At 45.1% G+C, this 16,246-nt stretch overlaps 1 protein-coding gene across 2 annotated transcripts in view; it reads left to right on the forward strand.

Moving 5' to 3' along the window:
- Positions 1-1,538: 1,538 nt before the first annotated feature.
- LOC114814718 (glypican-5-like) overlaps positions 1,539-16,246 on the forward strand; it is an 866,559-nt gene continuing 851,851 nt past the window's right edge. The window contains exon 1 of one of the 2 annotated variants that reach the window (XM_029073932.2): positions 1,539-1,908. In XM_029073932.2, coding sequence (XP_028929765.1) covers positions 1,665-1,908 — 244 coding nt within the window. In that variant the 5' untranslated portion in view covers positions 1,539-1,664. The remainder of the gene's footprint in view (positions 1,909-16,246) is intronic. The other variant, XM_029073939.2, reaches the window with a different exon arrangement.

Raw genomic sequence — 16,246 nt, forward strand, 5'->3', positions numbered from 1 at the left:
TTAGTGGGGTATTTTAGGGGAGCCTTCCTGACACTCCTACCTCTTTCCCCTCCCCAACCAGGGGGTCCCCCTCCCCGGCCCGCAGTCCCTCCCGGGGGTCAGGGGTCGGGAGGAGGCTGGGCGTATTGAACTGGACCAGTCCTTGGGTGCAGCCACCTTGGACAGGTTGGAAGGGCCCTCCCTTTCCCCTCGACCTTCCTCCCCCTCCTCTCCAGCTCCTGCATGCCCCTCCCCTCCCCCCGCAACCCTCCTTCCCTCCTTCCCTGCCTCCTTCCTTCCCTCCCTTCTTCCCTCCTGGTGGTGAAGGCAACTTTGTCCAGAAGCTGATTGTGCAGGGCAGCACAGTGTTGTGCTCTTGCCTCTTCCCTCCCTCCCTCCTCCTCCTGTCCTTTTCCTACTGATCCTCCTTGTCCTCTTCCTCCTCCTCCTCCTCTCTCTTTTCTCCTCCTCCTGCTTTTTCTTCCTCTTTCTCCTCCTCCTGGTTTTCCTCTTCCTCCTCTTCCCCTTCCTTCCTCCTCCTCTGGTTCTCCTCCTCCTTCTCTACCCATTTGTCCCTCTTCCTCTTCTTCTCCTTCCCTCCTGCCCCTCCTCCTAGTTCTCCTCCACCTTCTCTTCCTGGTCCTCCTCCTCCTCCTGCTCTTCCCTTCTCCTCCTCCTCCTGGTTCTCCTTCTCTTCCTCCTCTTCTTCCTCCTCCTCTTCCTGTTCATCCCTCCTCCTCCTCTTCCATCCTCCTCCTCCGGGTCCTCCTCCTCCTTGTCCTCCTCCTCCTGGTTTTCCTCCTTCTGGTCCTCCTCCTCCTCCTCCTCCTCTTCCCGTTCATCCCTCCTCCTCTTGGTCCTCCTCCTCCTTCTCTTCCCACTCACCTCCTCCTTTTGGTCCTCCTCCTCCTAATCCTCCCTCCTCCTACTCCTGGTTCTCCTCCTCTTCTCCTCCTGGTCCTCCTCCTCCTCTTCCCTCCTCCTTCTCCCTCCTCCTCTTCCCTCCTCTTCCTCTTCTCTCCTCCTCCTTCTCCTCTCTCCTCCTCCTCCCCTTTTCCCTCCTCCTTGTCCTCCTCCTCCTCCCTCCTCCTTCTCCCTCCTCCCTCCTCTTCCTCCCTCCTCCTCTTCTTCCCTCCTCCTCTTCTTCCCTCCTCCTCGTCCTCCTGGTTCTCCTCCTCCCCTTTCTCCTTCTCCTTGTCCTCATCCTCCTCCTCGTGGTCCTCCTCCTCTTCCCTCCTTTTCCCTCCTCTTCCTCGTCCTCCTTCTCCCCTTTCTCCTCCTCCTTGTCCTCCTCCTCCTCCTCCTGGTCCTCCTCCTCCTCTTCCCTCCTCCTCCTCTTCCCTCCTCCTCCTCCTGGTCCTTCTCCTCTTCCCTCCTCCTCTTTCCTCCTCCTTCCTCCTCCTCCTGGTCCTCCTCCTCCCCTTTCTCCTCCTCCTTGTCCTCCTCCTCCCGGTCCTCCTCCTCCTCTCCTTTCGTCCGCCCCCCTGCTCCTCCCGATCCCCCTCCTCCCCCTGCTCCTCCCCCAGGTCCTCCTGCCGCTGGTCCCGCCCCGGTGTCCGTCCCGTCCCGTCCCGTCCCGTCCCCTCCGGGGGCCCAGCGGAGTCGGGTCTCGGTGCTGTGCTGTGCGGTGCGGTGCGGTGAGGAGGGACGGAGCTCTCCCCCCGCCCCCGGGGGAATGCTTGGCCATGGCCGGTGAGCAGAGGAGCTGGGGGCCGGCTCTGCTGGCGCTGGTCCTGGAGCTGGTCCTGGCTCTGGTCCTGGCGGGGGGCTCCGGACCGACGAGGACGAGGATGTCCGGAGCGGCGGCGATGATGTCCGGAGCGATGCTGCTCAGCGCCGCCCGCTCCCCCAGCTGCCACGAAGTGCGGACGGCCTTCCAGGTCCGCCAGATCGGAGCCCCGCACCTCGTCCCCCAACTGCCCACCGCCGGTCAGTACCCACACCCCGGGACCCTCCTGCACTCATTCCCTCCATCGTATTTAATCACGATAATCATAATGTTGGTATCTGTTAAGCTCTTACTATGTGCAGAGCCCTGTTCTAATAATCATGATGTTGGTATTTAAGTTCCTACTGTGTGCAGAGCACGCTTCTAATAATGATAATGTTGGTATCTGTTAAGCGCTTACTATGTGCAGAGCCCTGTTCTAATAATAATGATGTTGGTATTTAAGTTCTTACTGTGTGCAGAGCACTGTTCTAACAATAATAATGTTGGTATTTGTTAGGCGCTTATTGTGTGCAGAGCACTGTTCTAACAATGATATCTGTTGGCATTTGTTAAGAGCTTACTATGTGCAGACCCCTGTTCTAATAATCATGATGTCGGTATTTAAGTTCTTACTGTGTGCAGAGCACTGTTCTAATAATAGTAATGTTGGTATTTGTTAAGCGCTTACTGTGTGCAGAGCACTGTTCTAATAATGATAATGTTGGTAATTTCTTAAGGGCTTACTAAGTGTAGAGCACTGTTCTAATAATGATAATGTTGGTATTTGTTAAAGGCTTACTATGTGCAGAGGACTGTTCTAATAATGATAATGTTGGTATTTGTTAAGCGCTTACTATGTGCAGAGCACTGTTCTAATGATAATAATGTTGGTATTTGTTAAGCGCTTACTGTGTGCAGAGCACTGTTCTAAGCATTGGGGTAGATACAGGGTAATCAGGTTGTCCCAAGTGAGGCTCACAGTCTTCATCCCCATTTTACAGATGAGGTAATTGAGGCACAGAGAAGTTAAGTGACTTGCCCACAGTCACACAGCTGCCAAGTGGCAGAGCCGGAATTCGAACCCATGACCTCTGACTCCCAGGTCCGGCCTCTTTCCACTGAACCACGCTGGTCATCAGGTTGTCCCACGTGGGGCTCACAGTCTTCACCCCCATTTTACAGATGAAGGAACTGACGCCCCGAGAAATCAAGTCACTTGCCCAAAGTCACGCTTACTATGTGCAGAGCACTGGACTAAGCGCTGGGAATCTACCATTCGGCAACAGATAGGGACCATCGCCCTCCTTTCCCCACCCCGCCCGGAGAGTCGGCTAGGGGACAGCAGCCTGGGGGAGATCCCCCCCCCCACCCCGGAGGGCTTCCAGGAGGAGTCGTCGGGCTGGGGCAGCTCCCTACAGCTGGGGCTGACCCTCCTCGGGAGTGGGGTCAACCCGAGGAAGACCACCCCCCCCCCGGGGGATCAGTCTTGGGGGGTGATCAGGGTTTTTTTTGGGGGGGTGGGAGCCCCCCGGGGGAGCTTGGGGGACGTGGTCAGTTTTTTTTGCGGGGAGCCATCCGGGAGAGGCTGGGGGGAGTTGTCAGCCTGGGGAGGCTCCTCAGGGGAACCGTCTGGGGGAGTGGTCAGTTTGGGGGGGAAGCCCCCCGGGGGAGCCTGGGGCAGTGGTCAGTTTGGGGGGGAAGCCTCCCTAGGGAGTTTGGGGGAAGTGGTCAGTTTGGCGGGGGAGCCTTTGGAAAGTGGTCAGTTTGCGGGGGAAGCCCCCAGGGGAGCCTGGGGGGGTAGCCCCCAGGGGGAGCCTGGGGGAGGGTCAGCTTGGGAGGCTCCCCAGGGGATCCGTCTGGGGGGTGTGGTCAGTTTGAGGGGGCAGCCCCCAGGGGGAGCCTGGCCGGAATGGTCAATTTGGGAGGGAAGCTCCCCGGTGGGAGACTGGGGGATGTGGTCAGTTTTTTTCCGGGGGGAAGCCACCCGGGGGAGACGCCTGGGGGAGTGGTCAGCCTGGGGAGGCTCCCTGGGGGATCTGTCTGGGGGAGTGGTCAGTTTGAGGGGGAAGCCCCCCGGGGAAGCCTGGAGGGAATGGTCAGTTTATGGGGGGAAGCCCTCCGGGTGAGCCCTCTAGGGGAGTGGTCAGCCTGGGGGTGGGTAGGGGAAGCCTCTTGGGAGACTCATCGTTGTCGGGGAAGCCCCCCAGGAGGGAGGTGGTCAGTTTGAGGAAGCCCTCCTCCAGGCAGTCCCCTGGCCCCGGGGCAAAACCTCCAGGAGGAGTCATCCTCTGGGACAGTCCTACTGGCCGGGCTGTCTGAGCCAGTGGCCCCGGACAGCTGCCTGGGGGGTGAGGAGAGGTAGAGGAGGGGGCATCTAGGCCAGTTCCCCACCCTGGACCCCTGAGGAGGATGCCCGGCTGACCATTGAGGGAGCTGGGCCGGCCAGAGCAGAAGAGGGCCGGCCATGGGCAGCCACTGTCCTCCCCACTCCTGCGGCCTCACTCTCTTCCCTGGGCAAGGGGCGAGCTGGGCACATTTAGGGAGGGTCTGGGGCTGGGGCCTGCTCAGCTGAATTCTTCTTCTTATAGTATTTGTTAAGTGCTTACTATGTGCGAAGCACTGTTCTAAGTACTGGGGTAGATATAGGGTAATCGAGTTGTCCCATGTGGGGCTCACAGTTTGAATCCCCAATTTACAGATAAGGTAACTGAGGCACAGAGAAGTTAAGTGACTTGCCCACAGTCACACAGCTGATAAGTGGCAGAGCCGGAATTAGAACCCATGACCTCTGACTCCCAAGCCCGGGCTCTTTCCACTAAGCCATGCTGCTTCTCCAAGCAGTACTTGGGTTACTTCTCGAAACACTTGGGTACTTGGGACCCAACGTGGAAAGGACAGAGCTCTCGATGGGAAGAGGTTCTCTGACTTTAGGGTTTCATGACCTTGTTCGATCAGGCTCTGTTACAAGTTAGGGGATGTGAATAGTTTTAGCTCTCTGCTCTCCTAGTCCTATTTATTAAGTAAATAAAGCAAACTGCACATATGGGTTCCCCCAGGGAAGGATTCAGAAAAAAGCCCTTCAGCAGCCTATTAAACGTTTTCCCACGGAACTCTTGGCAAACCTCTCCTAGAGGTGCAAGTATTCTTCAAATCGTTGGAAGAAATATTTATGCTAAATTATTTCCCGTTTATTTTAGAGTTCCTTTGCGGCATTGCTTGCCATCGTGACGAATCTGACGAATTAGAGGTTCTTAGACAGTCTACTGAGACCTTGATTTTGATCCTGTTATCTACTGAGCCCAGTCTGAGTAGCAGATACATTTTCCATTTCTCGCAGAGAGCAGTTTCGGTTTTTGAATGTTTCTGCTACACCTAGGCAAAAGTGAACACTTTCTTGGGTCCTTTATAAGTTGTCAGAAGGCAGGATATTTTTCAGACTTGTCATTTTTATTTAAACTTTACGTCCATTAGGCACATGCTAATAATGTTTACTGTAAACGTAACTGCCATGTTTTGTTTTTGAGCTCATGAACAAAAAGCACTTTATCATGACCGTTAAATTTGAATACCTAAACAAATTCAAAATGGAACAAAGTCCCAAATTTATGAAATATCCCAAGTATCTTTTTGTAGTATATTTGAAAGTTTGGGAATAGTGAACACTATTAATGTTCAGTGTATTAGGTCATAGGTGGATTCACAATTGATTCATCAGGGAACTCTGCTAGGATAAAGCACTTCCATTTCTATGCCTTCTCCAAACAATCCTGGGATCTCTTTCCAGAAACTGGAAGACACACTGATACTTTATGATTCAGTTACAAGACACTTTACTATATTTCTTCAGGCAATAACTATGCCTTCTATTCCCAGACACGACTTATAATTGTGGTGTTTGGAAGGCCAATCGAGTAGTGGAATTTTTTTTTTTTAATTTATTTTTTTTAAAAGGAAGATAGGCTGGGAAACAAGAATTGCAGAAAGCTGGACAAGTTTCTGTGGGACAAATTCAGTTCCAGTTTGAAAACCAGCAAAAGAACACTAAAGCTCAAGAGAAATGCACAATAATCTTGAATCCTGAAACATACTTGTCAGATTGGTTGATATATTTTAAAATCATGTGCCATCTAAGATATTCTCTTTCCCTCCCCAATTATTAAAGATATTTGAGCTCAATGAACTCTTCATATGCGTGGTTATTGGACAGGTCAGAGGGAAAGTATGAAGATTAAACCCAGCTTACACATTATTGTGTGTAAAAATGACCTGGCAGAAATTTTGGCAGAGTGAATTTCCAGTGAGTTTTGCATTGCACATATATTCATGCGCTGGGATAGAAACTTGGTGAGCTTGGTGGTGGGGTGAGCCCCATGTGGGACAACCTGATTCCCCTGTGTCTACCCCAGCGCTTAGAATGGTGCTTGGCACATAGTAAGCACTTAACAAATACCAACATTATTATTAACATTATTAAACTTAAAGAATATGAGATATCTGACAAAATGAAGAGCTGCAAGCAAATTTCGAGTCCCACAAGCAAGCATTTTCTAATTGCACATCTTTTTCTTTTGCACATGTCTCTGCTTGGTTTTATTAGGTGGTGTAAAATAGTGAGATTGCCCTCTTCTGGCTCAAAACCTTTGTCGTTATGTTGAGAAAGTGGAGTTGTGACCCAACAATATTTGCCTATAATCTGCCCCAGACCCAGTTTATTATTTTCTTATGGCAACATCCCAGTTTAAGCTTCCTCCTTAAAGGAAATAATACTCTTCATTCTTCCCTAGCTCCCTTTCTACCTATGATAAAGGCTGTTAGAGGGCTTGAAGAGACTGGAATTTCTTTTTGGGAAAAGTGGCAGGGATTATCCTCCTTGTTTGTGGAGACTTGCTTTGGCCCCAGTGTGGAGGAATCTGTGGAGACAGATAGCTAGTTCAGGTGGCTTTGGTGGCTTTCTCACCTGACACATTCGTCCTGGAGACTTGGGACATTTACACCATTTTGGTGACTGCCCTATCCTCCACCCTCTGTCTTTAAATTCCATTCTGCCCTTTTTCCATCTGCCTTTCTGCAGTACCCTCTTGGTGAACTACATCATTCTCTAGGGGAGAATTTTAGGGTACACTTGTGTGGAAAAGTCATACTTGGACCCAACAGGACTTTCCTTTATGACAACAGAAAAAAGAAAAAAGTTAAATTTGGGAAATAGAGTAACAGCAGTAACTGAACCTCCTTTCAATAATTGGCAGTCTCTGGCATGTATTGGTGGGGCAAGGCTTTATCCCCCTCTCATCATTTGAATTTCTGATTATGATAGATGAAACACGGATAAGCTCTGGGGTAGAATGGCTAAAATTCAAGGAACATTTTCTTCCTATATTAACTAAGCGGTCGCTGTGCATTTCAACATCCTCGAACAGATTTTCTCCTCTTTAATAAACTCATGGAGGTTATACTAACTGATTAGAATTTTTTTCTCAAAATGAAGGGGCACCAGGTGGAAAAATTTGGAAGATATGAAAAGCAAACAAATGTAGAAGTTGTTTTAATGCTTCAGCAGATGTGAAGGCTTCTCTTTAATTAAGGGGAAGAAAAGAGAAATGCACAAAAGACATTATTGATCTTCCCAATGCATTAAGTGTTCTGAGCTTCACCAGAAGTCTCATCCTCTTTTCAGATCTGTCGTCTGGCAATAATGACTTATACCTTTATGTCACCTTAATTATTTAACTATTTTACAGAACTTCACTTCTTTATCAGGTGACCTATGTCTGACGACTCTTCATATTATTTAGTAGGAAATAGGTCAAAGTAAATTTACACTTGGTTTTCTTCTCCTATCACTTCTTTGAATTCATTATGATATGAGACATTCATATGATTTAGCAAACAACTTCTGCTCCTAAATTCTTCCATTTCACCAGCTCCTACACACGGAAGCTAATGCTATTTTACACCCTCTCCATAGTGGGAGCGAAGTCATGATATTATCACTTACTCTTACTTACTTACTAATAAGCAGCTTGGCTAAGAGCAGCAGCGTGGCTTAGTGGAAAGTGCCCGGTCTTGGGAGTCAGAGGTCATGGGTTCTAATCCTGACCCTGCCACTTCCCAGCTGTGTGACTTTGGGCAAGTCACTTAACTTTTCTGGGCTTCAGTTACCTCATCTGTAAAATGGGGATTAAGACTGCGAGCCCCACGTGGGACAACCCGATTACCTTCTATCTACCCTAGCATTTAGAACAGTGCTTGGCACAGAGTAAGTGCTTAACAAATACCAACATTTTTATTATTATTATTACTGCCTCTGGGTCTTTCACTTATCTGGCAGAGGGAAGGCTGAGGAAGGGCTTGGGTGGCCCAGGAGATCTGCACTTCCTCTCCATGAGGTTTTTGATCCAGCTGTCAGCCGCCCAGACATGCAGTTGCTAGTTTGGCGTAGTGCAAAATATGTTCCCGAGTGTGGCTTCTGTTTCTTTTTTACATTGTTTAGCTACCTTTCTGTTTGTTTCTCAGATTTTCAAAAATTCATTCACGTATATATTTAAGGGTATTTAAGGATCTATATTTAAGGATAGAGATTCAGGCAACTATTTTTTAAGGCTCAAACCAGAACTGTTTTTTTTAAAACTAATAAATAATAAACTGGTCCTATATTTTACTTGATTATTTGTTTGGACTCTATAAGCAATCATAATGATTGTGGTATTTGTTAAGTTCTTACTATGTGCCAAGCACTGTACCTAAGTGCTGGGGTAGATACAAGGTCATCAGGTCCCACATGGGGATTATAGTTCGACTAGCAGGGGAGACAGGTATTAAATCCCCATTTGGCAGATGAGGGAACTGAGGAACGGAGAAGTTAAGTGACTTGGCCGAGGTCACACAGCAGACAAGTGAACTAGAGAATGAACCAGTGGCCTCTGGAAGCTATGGCCAGGCTGGGTGCAGTGGAGGGCAGAACAGCTCCGCTGCATACTCTCTTTAGAGAAAGTCATAAAACACATATAAACCATTCTGGAGAATACCAAAAGGGCGTGCTCCCCAGATCCTTTTCCATCCAACTACTCTCCCTGCCTCCATTTTGTACTCCACTATTGGGCTTGTGCTGGGACACTGAGCCTCCTTATACACCCTCCCCCTCTTCCCCTACATAAAACTATGAAAATAATGCAAGGGCAATCACTCCTTTTTTGCCTAGAACTTTTGCTTAGGCATAAGGATAGTGGCTGTCTTACTGTATCCTATTTCCAGTAGGACAAACATTGGAGTTGTTTTTTTCAACAGTTGGCCTCCCCTCCTTTTCATCCAAACTGCTACCACACTGCTCCAATCACTTGTCATATCCTGCCTCAATTACCTCATTAGCCCCTTTGCCGATTTCCCTGCCTCTTTAGGCTTTCCCCGCTCCACTTTTTCCTTCACTCTGCTGCCTGTTCCGCTCAAGTCTCCCCACTCCTCATAAACCTCCAATAGTTGCCTATCCACCTCCACATCCAGTAGAAACTTCTCACCGTCGTTTTTAGGGCTAATCAGCTCGCATAATATTGACTGAAATAATCGTTAAGCTCTTACTATGTGATAGTCATTCCAGAACATTCAATTCTGTTCACTTCTTCTTTTAGATAATTTATAAATATTTTAAACAAACCATTCATAGGAATGATCCCACAAGAATCCCAGAATTTCTTATCCATATTGAAAGTCATTTTTATTCCCACTCCTTTTTTTTCCTTTCTTTTAGGCAATTTAGTATTCATGAAAGGAAATTTACTCCAATCCCATTTAATTCAGTCAATAATATTTCATTCAATCAAATTTATTGTGCGCTTACTGTGTGCAGACCACTGTACTAGAAGCTTGGGAGAATACAATATAACAGAAAACAGGCACATTCCCTGCCCACAATGAGTTTACAGTCTAGAGGGTGGGAGACAGACATCAATACAAATAAATAAATGACAGGTATGTACATAAGTGGGGCTGGGAGGGGGAAAGAGCAAAGAGAGCAAGTCAGGGTGAAAAGTGGGAAAAGAGGAAAGGAGGGGCTTAGTCTGGGAAGCCCTCTTGGAGGAAATGTGCCTTCAATAAGATTTTGAAGTGGGTGGGGGAGAGTAATTTTCTATCAGATTTGAGGAGGGAGGGCGTTTCAGTCCAGAGGCAGGACATGGGCTAGTGGTCCATGGTGAGATAGTCGAGATTGAGGTACGTTGATAAGGTTAGCAGTGGAGGAACGAAGTGTGCAGGCTGGGTTGTAGAAAATTTTCATAAAAGCCTTTGCTGTGGAATCTTGTGAATGGTATTTTAAAATGTGCCTCACCCTCAGTCCTCATGCTTATTGACTTCTTCAGAAAAGCTCCAGGAGATTAATGAGGCATGATTTTCCCTTAGAAAAGTCATGCTGTCTTTCGCCTTATGTGTTTGCTGATATTAAACTTAATAACCAATTCTATTATTGTTAAGTATAGAAGTGAAATGTTTCCATCCATAATTCCCAGGTTCACCCCGGATGTTCTTTTGATTTTCTGCCATTTCTTTAGTTCAGTGAGCACTTAGTCCTGCTAGGAAGCTCTCAGATCTTTTGAAGACTTACAAAGCTGAGTTGAACCTACATAGTTGTGAGGTAATGATCCCTGTATCCCCCCAGAACTGGGTACCTATACTTGAATGGATGCCAACTAATTCTTAAAATTTGTTCACAATTTGATCCAGTTTTCTTGATCTAACAGAAAAATATTTTCCAATAAATATCTTACTGCCAATATAATGTCTCTTATTTTTCTAAAACGTTGTTTTACATATTTCCCATCTCCTCAAAAACATCTAATGGTTTCCTATTACTCTCTGCACCAAGATGACTTACCTGACTATTGGTTTCAAGGCACTTAATTGGCTTTGCCACCCTATATATCCATGCCCTTTTTCTACTAAACCTCAGCTCTCACACTTCATTATCTTCAACATAACATACTGAGTTTTGCCTTATATAGTAAGTTTCTTGAGGGGAGGGACTGTTCACATAAATTATATTATATAATAATAAAAAACATAATAATTATGGTATCTGTTAAGTTCTTACTGTGTGCCAGGCCCTGTACTAAGTGCTGGCATAGATACAAGTAAACTGGGATGGACAGTCTCTTTCCTACAAGTGGCTCACAGTCTTAATCCTCATTTTACAGATAAGATAACTAAGGCACAGAGAAGTTGTGACTTTGCCAGTTCTCACAGCAGGCAGATGTAGGAGTCAAAATTAGAACCCAGGTCCTTCTGACTCCCAGGTCGTGCTCTATCCACTAGGCCATGCTGCTTCTCCTTATGCATATGGCACTTACTCTCCCCAGTGCTTAGTACAGTGCTCTGAACACAGTAAGCACTCAATAAATAGTGTTGATTGATTGATTATTGTTCCAGCGCTTAGAACAGTGCTCGGCACCTAGTAAGCGCTTAACAAATACCAACATTATTATTTGATTAATCAATGTAACTGTTCATGTAAAAGTGAAAATGTTTTGCCGTTACAAATTGTTGAATTTTCTGACTTGGCTTTAGTGACAGTAACAGATATAAAAATTAGGGTTTAAAGATTTTTTTTTTTAGTGCTTACTTTTAAGCGGCATGTCTGCATATTCATTATCTCTGTAACTTAGTGGAAAGAACACAGGCTTGGGGGTCAGAGGTTGTGGGTTCTACTCCTGGCTCTGCCACTTATCAGTGTGTGACTTTGGGCAAATCACTTAACTTCTCTGTGCCTCAGTTCTCTAATCTGTAAAAGGGGATTAAGACTGTGAGCTCCTTGAAGGACAACCTGATTACCTTGTATCTATCCTAGCACTTAGAGCAGTGCTTGGCACATAGTAAGTGCTTAACAAATGCTATTATTATTACATGTATACACATTTACATACACAGACATAATAATGTACTGGGGTTTGTGTAGAAACAGCCTAATTAGCCATCAAAAAATCTTTGTTTTCTTGGCCTAAAAAACAGACAAATCATATAATGGGTATATGTCCAAGGGTGAACATAGTTTCCCACAGATGATTGAAAACTGATTTTTCAAGTGCTTTCGGTTTCTCTTCATACTGCACTAATGTTCTTTCAGCAGCAAGTTCCAAACAATTTAATGTCCACCTAAGATAACTTTTACTTTACTTGGAAAATAAGTTCTGTCTTAACCAATCCTATAACATTTCATCTTATTTTATTAAAAAACCAGTGAAGTCACTTATTGTGCTATTTAGCCTTCTTGATTTGTTGCAGATTGCTGCTTTGTTTTTTAATTCTTCCTTACTAGGCAGGAGGGTGTGATGACTCCCATTGGAAAAGTTGCTGTGTGACAACACATTTATTTGCAGTATTCTGCCAAAGTCACAACTGGCATGAAGAAGATGAAAAAAAGCAGAAAAACTCTTTTGTTGGCGTTGGGAAACTGTTACTTGATTAGAATGAGTTGCTAAAAATTCTATGGTGTACTGTAGTTTAAATTCAAAATGACTATTAGCCCTGATATTTGAATTCATGAGCTTTGAAGAAGGGGATGAATAAAGTAATTCCTAAAAATGCCAAAGTGTTTTTAAAAAATCTTTTCTCTTTCATCTATCACTTGAATATTCCTGTGGTTTTCTTCAGGGGAAAAAAAGATCACATGGAGAAATTAAAACATGTATGAGACGCTTTGATCTTGGGTGTGCTTTACTGTTGCAGTTCTGCTTATTGCATTCTTGCAATATACTCTTTCCTTTGGAAGTTCAACCCAGAAACCAAGTTCTCCAAACCTTCTGTCCATCTTTATGTTTCATGATCAGAATCACAATTCTCAAATTCCACCTTTCTCCAAAAATCTTCATTTATCCATAGAATCCTCAAAATCCACAGACATCTTTTTTTATGGTATTTGTTAGGCACTTACTATGTGTCAGGCCTGACAGGAGAGGTGAGAAGGCCAGCTGAGCCATCCTGTTTCTGCCCTGGCGGTGGTAACCATCCTCTCTTCACAGTTGTGACTTTCCCCACTGCCCTAGGCTGGGTTCGGTATACAGAGAGTGCGCTGGCCATGCCTGTGGCCCTACACAGCTGTACCACCAAGTCTCCCAAGCAGATCATGTGCTTGCTGCTGAAGGATTATTTAGCCCAGCAGTAGGCAACCGCTGACTCAAATACCTGAGGCCTGGGTCACCCTCTCTTTGATCAGGACTATACTGTAGAGCTGAGTTCTCCTCCCCCCAACCCTCAGACCTTATGTCTGGGCTTTCAAAGTGCTGGGATCATGCGTGCACTGACCCCTCTCCACATTGTTAGGGAGGCCTACTCCTCCATAGTGGGGGCCATGGCTCTTCTTCGCATTGTCCGGATCCCGGCACCCAGTGGATGTTCGCCCAGACTCTATTGAAGTGGTAGCATAGACAGGCAGCTTGGCCTAGTTGATAGAGCACGGGCCTGGAAGTCAGAAGGACCTGAGTTCTAATCCCCATTCCTGCTTTGTGTCCTTGGGCAAATAACTTCACTACTCTGTGTCTCAGTGACCTCATCTGTAAAGTGGGTATTATGACTGTGAGCCCTATGTGGGACAGGAGCTATGTCCAACCTGATTAGCTTGTATCTACCCCAGCACTTAGAACAGTGCTTGGCACATTGTAAACATTTTTAAAATGCCTTAATTATTATTATTGTTATTACTGTACTAAGCGCTGGGGTAGATACAAGCTAATCAGATTGAACACAGTCCCTGTCCCACATGGGGTTCACGGTCTAAATCTCCATTTTACAGATGAGTAACTGAGGGACAGAGAAGTAAAGTGATTTGTTCAAGGTCACAAAACAGACAGGTAACATACCTGGGATTAGAACTCAGGTCCTCACTCTCAGGCCTTTGCTCTTTCCCCTAGACCACACTGCTTCCCAGCTGCTGCCCAGTTGCTTCTTAAACACACTCTGGAGAGATGATGCAGTTTACAAGAAGTCATGATATTTGAAGGAAAAGATAGAATAAAGACTCTTCGTTGACCTTGCTCCACTTTCCTGTCTGATTTCAATGTCTAAACCTAACCTTCTGTGGATTGAGTTCCACTAAAATTGCTAAGGATTCTTCTAAGGGTCACAGTTAAAGCATCATCTGTGAAATTAAAAGGTAGTCTGAGTACTGTTCATCGTTTATCAAAATTGTTTATAAGGACAGTTTAGTTCAGTTGTCCAAATGAAAGCATTATAATAATGTAGTAGATATAGGTCATAACAGTGAAATTAAGGTTTAAGAGGAAGTAATTATTCTAAGACGTTTGTCAGAAATATTCATCTTTTTAAGATTCTTTGAAACATCAGCAGTTACATTGGTTTTGTTTCCATCATAACACCGCTTGCTCACACACTAACATCATCCAACTCTCTCTGAATTGGGTTATTGTACTGAAGATGCTCCTTTATCTCGCATCCCAACCTTGGATAACTTCTCCAGACTGAATAATCACAATCTTTATTTAAATCACATTAATACCAATTAATCATTAGAATTTATTGTAATCATTGGTATTTATTGAGTGCACTTGGGAAAGTACTAAGCACTTGAAAAAGTACAATATAATAGAAATGGTAGAAGCTGATGCATGCCTATAAAGAGCAGAGATGGCACAGTGGCAAGATTACAGTCCTGGGAGTCAGAGGACCTGGATTCTAACCCCTGCTCTATCATTTTTGTGTTGTGTGACCTTGTGCATGTCATTTAACTTCTCTGTGCCTTAGTTTCCTCAGCTGTAAAATGGGGACTGAATACCTGTTCTCATTCCCACTTAGACTGTGAGCCCCATTTGGGGTAGGAACTGTCTCTCACCTGATTAACTTGTATGTACTCCAGTACTTAGAGGAAAGTATCTGACACTTAATAAGCACTTAACAAATACCATAAAAGGAACTTAGAGTCTGCGGGCAAACGGATATTAAATTAACAGATTGAGGAAGTAGTAGAACATAAGGATATTTACATAAGTGCTGTGGGGCTGGATATCAGTATATTTAAGGGGGACACAGCTAAATGCATTGTTGACAGCCAGGGGAGGGCTGCTAAGTGGAGATAAGAGCTTAGTCAAGAAACATTTCTTGAGGAAGCCTCATGGAGAAGATGTTATTTCAGGAAGGTTTTGAAATGGGAATACCATTGAATATGAAGGAGGAGAGCATTTCAAGGCCCAGGGGAGGATATAAGCAAGGCCCAGGGTGGAGGTATAGATGAGATTGAGGTTCAGAGAGTAGGTAGGTGTTAGAGGCATGGAGTGTGTTGACTGGAGTTTAGTAGGAGATCAAAGAAGCAGCATGGCTCAGTGGAAAGAGCACGGGCTTTGGAGTCAGAGATCATGGGTTCGAATCCCAGCTCTGCCACTTATCAGCTGTGTGACTTTGGGCCAGTCACTTCACTTCTCTGTGCCTTAGTTCCCTCATCTGTAAAATGGGGATTAAGACTGTGAGCCCCACGTGGGACAACCTGATTCCCTGTGTCTACCCCAGCACTTAGAACAGTGCTCTGCACATAGTAAGCGCTTAACAAATACAACATTATTATCAGTGAGGCTAGATAGGAGGGAAAGAGATGATTGAGTGCCTTAAAGCTTAGAAGGAGATAAAGAATTTATGTTTGAGCAACCTGCCAGGGCACCCTTTCCCATTTTGGAGTCTTCATTATTAGATAATTTTGTCAATTTTCCACTTCTCTTATTTACCCTTAAATATATGACTTTTAAATATTGGTTGCTAAGAAAATCAATATTTTTTTAACTCCTGTTTTCTCCTCTCTTCTTTCTTTTTTTTTCCTACATCTGTCTTTTACTTTTACATGTTTCTCCATTAGAGGTGGTTCCTTAGTCAATTTAATTATGTTTTTCTATGACATTTCTAACACCATTGTTAGGTAACATCTTGGTGATGCTCTTGGTTCTAAAATTCAGAAGTTGTGTTCTTGAAAACCTTACGTTATGGAGAAATTGCATTGAGATGCTTACCCCTCCTCCAATGCTGCACATATGTGTAGAACCAATTCTTCCAACATTACATCAGAATCTCTCCAGACAGACATGTATTGTGGGAAGAATATTCCCTAATTTTTCAAAGCTGCTGCCCAAAATGTACTTTAAATGCACCTCATGGCAGAACTGAGTGGACACTCATGCTGTCCAATCCTTATGCATGTTTTACAACCACTCAGCATTTTTACCAAATCTCAGTTTCTCTATTTGAAAAGTGAATATTTCCATTTCAGATGAAATATCTGGGAAATCTCTGTTTCTACTTTCTCTTATTTCCTATTTGGAGGAGTTTGATTAGGTATACTTATACTCAGTCAATCAATAGACTTTACTGAGTGTTTAGTTTGTGCAGAGAGCTGTGCAGAGTTCTCAGGAGAAGTAAAATAGAGTTAGGTGAGATAACCTTTTCCCTCATGGAGTTTATAATCCAGTGGGGGAGGCACACCCCAAAATAAACTATACATAAGGGGAAGTAACAGAGTTTTAAGATTTGTACAGAAGTGCTACCGAGAGGTGGAGAGGAGGGAAGGCTAACACCCAAGTG

The sequence above is a fragment of the Ornithorhynchus anatinus genome, chromosome 1 (assembly GCF_004115215.2).
Source record: "Ornithorhynchus anatinus isolate Pmale09 chromosome 1, mOrnAna1.pri.v4, whole genome shotgun sequence".
NCBI classification, from domain to species: Eukaryota; Metazoa; Chordata; class Mammalia; order Monotremata; family Ornithorhynchidae; genus Ornithorhynchus; species Ornithorhynchus anatinus.